The sequence below is a fragment of the Berghia stephanieae genome, chromosome 4, assembly GCF_034508935.2.
Source record: "Berghia stephanieae isolate SIO BIC M18660-M18661 chromosome 4, UCSD_Bste_1.3, whole genome shotgun sequence".
Taxonomy (NCBI): domain Eukaryota; kingdom Metazoa; phylum Mollusca; class Gastropoda; order Nudibranchia; family Aeolidiidae; genus Berghia; species Berghia stephanieae.
The window spans coordinates 38,359,729-38,365,679 of NC_088363.1; the positions used below are offsets into that span (position 1 = coordinate 38,359,729).

A 5,951-nucleotide genomic window follows, 5' to 3' on the forward strand; every position below is an offset into this window, starting at 1 on the left:
GCGAAGTGGCCGAGTGGTTAAGGCATTGCACTGTGATCCGGAAGGTCCCGGGTTCAAAAGAGGAACTGCTTTCAGTCCTGACCCCTCTGTTCACCCAACGATACTAGGTAGTTGGTTCTGTTAGATGTTGTGGAAGTGCTTTGTTATAGTCTAGGGCCCTACTCAAAGAGTATCATGCAACTGTTCATATTCGTTTAACATGACAGAAACTGGAATAAACTCCAGCTCCATGGACCTTATCGCTCTAAAGGACTATTCATCTGTTTTTACTGGTTTTTTAATAATAAACTATTAAATAAAAAAATAATAAATTTTATTCATCCATGTGAAAAAGGTTTACATTCTTCATCTAACGATAAAAAAAGTAGTCCTTCAGAGCCATTGAGCCCATGAAGTCGGAGTTTATCCCTATTTATTTAGCATGAAATGGACAATAGCAATTGCTTGCTATCCCTGGAATAGGAAGCTAGTCTATTGCAAAGTACTTTCCGCCAAATCTAACAGACTCAGCTACCCATTCACTGCTGAGTGGACAGGGGGGGGGTCAGAAAAAATCTTGACTGCACCCGGAATCGATCTTGGTCCTTTTGCGTGTGAAGCAAGTGCTCTACCAGCTGAGCTAGGTAAATTGATGAGATCCTTTGGGAAAAATATTTTATCCTTGCTGTTATTTATAATCTTAAACAATTTTACCCAGAATAAGATCACATAAATCTTTTTTAAAAAGTGTGGAATGACTCACTTTTAAAGCTTTATCCGTGTACTGATATGTAGAAACTTTGTTGAGGCAGGGAGATAACTCATACAGGTAGCCCGACCGCATTCCACTGACAAAGCAACACACACTAGTCCGACTGGAGTGTCTGGTCGACGTCATTCGGTCTGTGCCCATCGACATGTGAATTAAGTCACTTGGACCTGGCAATGATACAATAGAGAAATAATGTAACTTAAACGTGAGCTTGTTTATAGTGCAATATCCACTAAACGTGCAGCTATGTGGTCTAGTGGAATGACACTTGCTTTCAGTTTCAGATTGGAAGACCCTGGGTTCGAGCCTCACTCGGCGCATAGTTGAGTCCTTGGAAAAGGCTCTTTACTCACATTCTCTCACCGTACTCAGGTGTAAAATGAGTACCTAACCGTTAACAGCATTGTCCCTGTCGGAAAAATAAATTGTAATATCGCCTAACAGGCATCGGGTCTCGTTCTACATGTTACATGTTGCTGATGATCAGGGACGCTTTGTAAAGCGCTTTTTTTTAAAGGCGATATTACAATTTTTTCCAACAGAGACAATACTGTTAACGGTCAGGTACTCATTTTGCACCTGAGTATGATGAGAAAATGTTAGCCATTTCCAAGGACTCAACTATGTGAGGCTCGAAATCAGGACCTTCTGATCTGTCAAACCACAAAATCACATCACCGCACACAAGACCACAAAGCCGCACATATTTATATATACTTATATGTATAACAAAGCTTGATAAGCAGTGTCTCATACAGATTACGACTCGTCAGTTACATTTCATCAAACAGATAGTTGACATAACATGCGCAAAAGGAATGAGTCACACATAGATAAACAATGTGTTCAATATCTACATTAGATTTTTTTAATCGTGTGCGATGAAATTGCAAGAATTGCAAGAGAAAATTGCAGTTGTAATAACAAAAAGGTACAGTCTATTCCGTATAATCATGGAATCAGCGAAAAATGTAGGGATTAACCGAAGTTCAGTTTCCTGTCCATTTTTGCAACATTTTACACATATATGGTAAACTCAAAGCAGTTATTGTAAACATTGTTTTCGTCCACCACAGACTGAGAAATTTGATTGAAACAAAAACTCCCTGTGTAGATTTTGACAAGAAAAAGCAGCTTTGATGCAAGCCGACATCTTATTCAGATTGGATTAACTTCACTCTTTTGTTCTCAACATTTGTAAGAGTCAAAGATTAGCCAAGATGAGAGACAACAAGCTCTCACCAAACCCATTGGTCACAATGCACAGTTGTCAATCCCAAAACAAAGAATATCACTCAGTCTCTCCTTACAACGGTCATTACCTGTCTGTTGTCTAGACTACGCCCAGTACCCTAGTCTCCTAGCTAATGGTCACTGATGACCTCACAAACCCGTACTGCAATGCCCCGCCCTCTTTTGTGTCTAAAAGAGTGGTGACACACTACTGTAGCATTAAACCCCACCCACTCTCGATTCTTCAACCTGTCATGATTTCACCCATGATTAAATTTAATCATGAGGTTTTTTGATTGCTTTCTTAAATGTGTAAATTTTTTAGGTTGAAAACTTTTGCGATTAGCCAAAGTTTGATGCAATTAACCAGTGACTTTTATATAGAAATAATTCTGTTTCTTGGGAAATGTTGCGATTAACCAAAAGTTGCGATTAACCGATTTGCAATTATCCGGATTGGACTGTACTAAGAAAGTAAACAAAATAAACTAACCAGGTACATATGAAGGGATTAACAGCACCCTCCTCCACTCTTCTTTCTCAGAGCTGTCACTAAGGTAGAGAATCGTCTCGGCTTGGACTCCTGAGCTTGATTTGATTTTTCCACCTGGAGACAAACCATTCAAAGAAGAGTATACTTATTTCTTCCAAATCCATTTGAATTGATAATAAATAATAATGTGAAATTGATTGTAAGCTTCAATTTAATTACAAAAACAGATCAAATGAACATTTTGGTTTCCCCTTTATCAACAAAACAGGATGAATGAAACACCACAGATGAATGAAATAATGTCACATTATTGGATATTGCGCTATATAAAGCTCAAGTTATTTACAATGGCTAACTAGGATAACATTCCTTCACTACCTTATCCATGGCATGACATTTCTTTTTGATATGTCAAACAAGAATCATATTATTCGTATCTTAATGAATTCAATTCTTTGATGACCAATTTCTTAAATTAGTCAAATAAGCTAGCGTATTTTGTTTTTCTTTTTTGTTTCAATTTTAATGATATTCCAAATGTTAACTATATGATGAACTAAAGAATTTTATTTTAATTTAGTTTTACACTTTTTTTTTTTTTTTGATCACAGTGGTTTACCAGAGGATCACTTAGTTGAGATGCTAGGTCAAGAGCTCACTACTCTCCTTCTCTTTACCTGCGCTCTGGCATGGCACGTGCCTGCAGTCAGTGAAGCGAGTAGTCTAATTGGTCTGATAAATAATGGCATAGCCAAGTGACAATTATCTTAAATGTAAATCTATATCACTCATGTTATAGATTGAAATCCCCCTCACACAGTGGACTAAATATCATAGATATCATCAGTATATTTCTTTCTCAGGAAGACAGCAAAGTAGACCCACATTTTCACTACATTTATCTTTTAAATCAAATGTTTCTGGAATCCCTACAACAACAATCAGACGTTGCAGTTTATTATTATTCACACTAGTACATAGGACAAACTGTCTACTTTCTGTTGCACTAATGTTAATTCAGTTCAACAAATATGTAACAAGTGTAGGGGTGGGTATCAAATTTCACTGGGAATATCTAGCAGTCTATGAGATGTCTAGGCTATCGTGGGTGATGAATTTGGAACAGTTACACAATGTAAACAATGTCATAATCATTTCCTGGACCCCCACTGACCATGGAACACTTAACTACACCAATTCTACAGTTTTATCATTAAAAGTTCCCACGAATATGGTAAAGGAGTGAAGAAGTCATACTTATTGTAGTACAGGAGTATATATATATACACTCTGCAAGTAGCCCGTCTACAATAGTTCTTAAATACACAGCTGTTACTGATTTAAGAAATATGAAATGAATGGGTTTGTTTCATTCATGTCTCTGTTGATTGGTGTGGGAAGGTTTTATTCACCGGCTGCACTACTTGTACAATGTGAATATTGAGAATAATGTATGAATATCTCTTAATTCCTAGGAGGTGCCACTATTATTTTCTCTATCATATGGCTATGTTTGAGTAAATCCCCCCCCCCCCTGCCCTCTTCTTATTTTCCCCAGTCAAATTGCCTTTGTGGAATACTATCTGTACTAACTGTTGATGTTATATCGCTGTTGTCAGTGATATGAATTAGGTGTAGTGTGACTGTGATGCATTTCTCTTAGCCTGTCTTTTACGTTTGTATGTGTGTATATATGCAGGATGTATGTGTGTATGTGTGTGTGTGTGTGAGAGAGAGAGAGAGAGGAGAGAGAGAGAGAGAGAGAGAGAGAGAGAGAGAGAGAGAGAGAGAGAGAGAGAGAGGATCCCTTTTTCTACCATATTCATTGTTTGTATTATCTACTACGCTACTGTGATGGTGTTGTTGTTTGGTGTAATGACGATGTTTTTGTTTCTATTTGTAATAGTGAAGTAAAAGCTACACACACATTATATTGCTTTATATGTTCTTTAGGAGTGTGTTAAATTGTTTAATCAACTTATCTCCATATCTTTTAAATATATTACAAAATACAAATGAAGAGAACATACCAGATGTCCAGCCCATTACATTTATGACCATTAAAAACGTAGTTAAAATGTGTTGAATCAGGAAATTAATGTTTTACTGTGTGTAATAATATTAAGACTGGACAAAGCATTAATTAGTTTCGAAATCCAACGTCTGATTTTAAAGATTTGAATTTCTTATTGTCCGCAAAACAACAAAAATATTTTAAAATAGTAGGGATTTTAAATTGCTTATAAAACCTATCAGAATAATCACAATAAAACGAAAAAAGAACCAATATAACAAGTGAAAGTAGTACTATCTGTTCCATAAGTTAATATTATTGTAATGTAAGTGGTCATCTAGATATGGTGTTGTATTACATCACGAAAATGCAATACTTTGTGTCTTAACCCTCATAAAGGGGAATCCCCGTCCAGGTAGCCACTTTTACAGCATGCAGCTGCTGTTGTCAGTCACTTCCTGGGTTCCAGCAGTATAACTAAGTGATCCGATTTTATGAAGAAATAAACAGCAGTGTGATATTAAAAAAAAAAAAAAAAAATTATTACGTGAAGGTCCGCAGAGCATAATTAATGTGGATATTTCATTATTTATTTATTAGTATTTCTTTATTTACACATAAATCTTAAATTTTTCACCTTTTGTAAAATTGCTACCTGCTCTATATTTGCTTTTGTTTTTTTTGTTTTTTAATCCAAGCCATTTATTTTCAATCATCAAATTTGGCCATAATTTACCTGAAAAATCTGACAAGACAGGAGGGCTGACAGTCTGGAAGTGGTGATGGCATTGACTCCGTCCTCTGTCTGTGTGCAACCCAGGGAGACAACTCACATTGCCAGATGTCCTGGCTTGACTGAAATTCCACTCGACAAAGTTTTCATCGTCGTCCACAGGCAGTGTTGGCTTGTCTGTCAAGGTGTGGTGAGTGGTGGATCGGGGGTGGTTAATGACAGTTTGTCTGCGACCAACTAAAGAGAGAGAAGAAAAAAATTATGAATAAGTTTTTTAGTGATTATTAGATATTATAATATTAGACTTAATATTCACTAATGTAAATGTTGGTGCTCGAATTCATCCTGTTTTGTTGATAAAGCTGAAACCCGAAACGTTCATTTGATATGTTTTCGTAATTAAATTGAAGCTTAGATTCAATTTCACATTATTATCTATTTCTTCGATATTCGAGCAGCAACATTTACATTAGTGAATATTAAGTTGCTAGAAGCTGTGGACATTAAAAAGTAATATACAAAAAATGATTATAACAGTGACAGCTTCAAATAAAAAAGAGCAAATTACTGAACAAGCAACGATTCGAGTTCAAAACCCTTCTTCAATCAATAACAAAAATGGTTAAAATAATGTTACTTTATGTAAAATCCAGATAGGCAGAAAGAGAGAGAGAGAGAGAGAGAGAGAGAGAGAGAGAGAGAGAGAGAGAGAGAGAGAGAGAGAGAG

General features: G+C 36.2%; 1 protein-coding gene across 1 annotated transcript in view; it reads right to left on the reverse strand.

Annotated features, from left to right (window-relative positions):
- Positions 1-5,951, reverse strand: part of LOC144971765 (uncharacterized) — a 73,328-nt gene that overhangs the window by 44,551 nt on the left and 22,826 nt on the right. Inside the window, 3 exon segments of the mRNA XM_078912838.1 lie at positions 743-918; positions 2,478-2,591; positions 5,228-5,461. Coding sequence (XP_078768964.1) covers positions 743-918; positions 2,478-2,591; positions 5,228-5,461 — 524 coding nt within the window.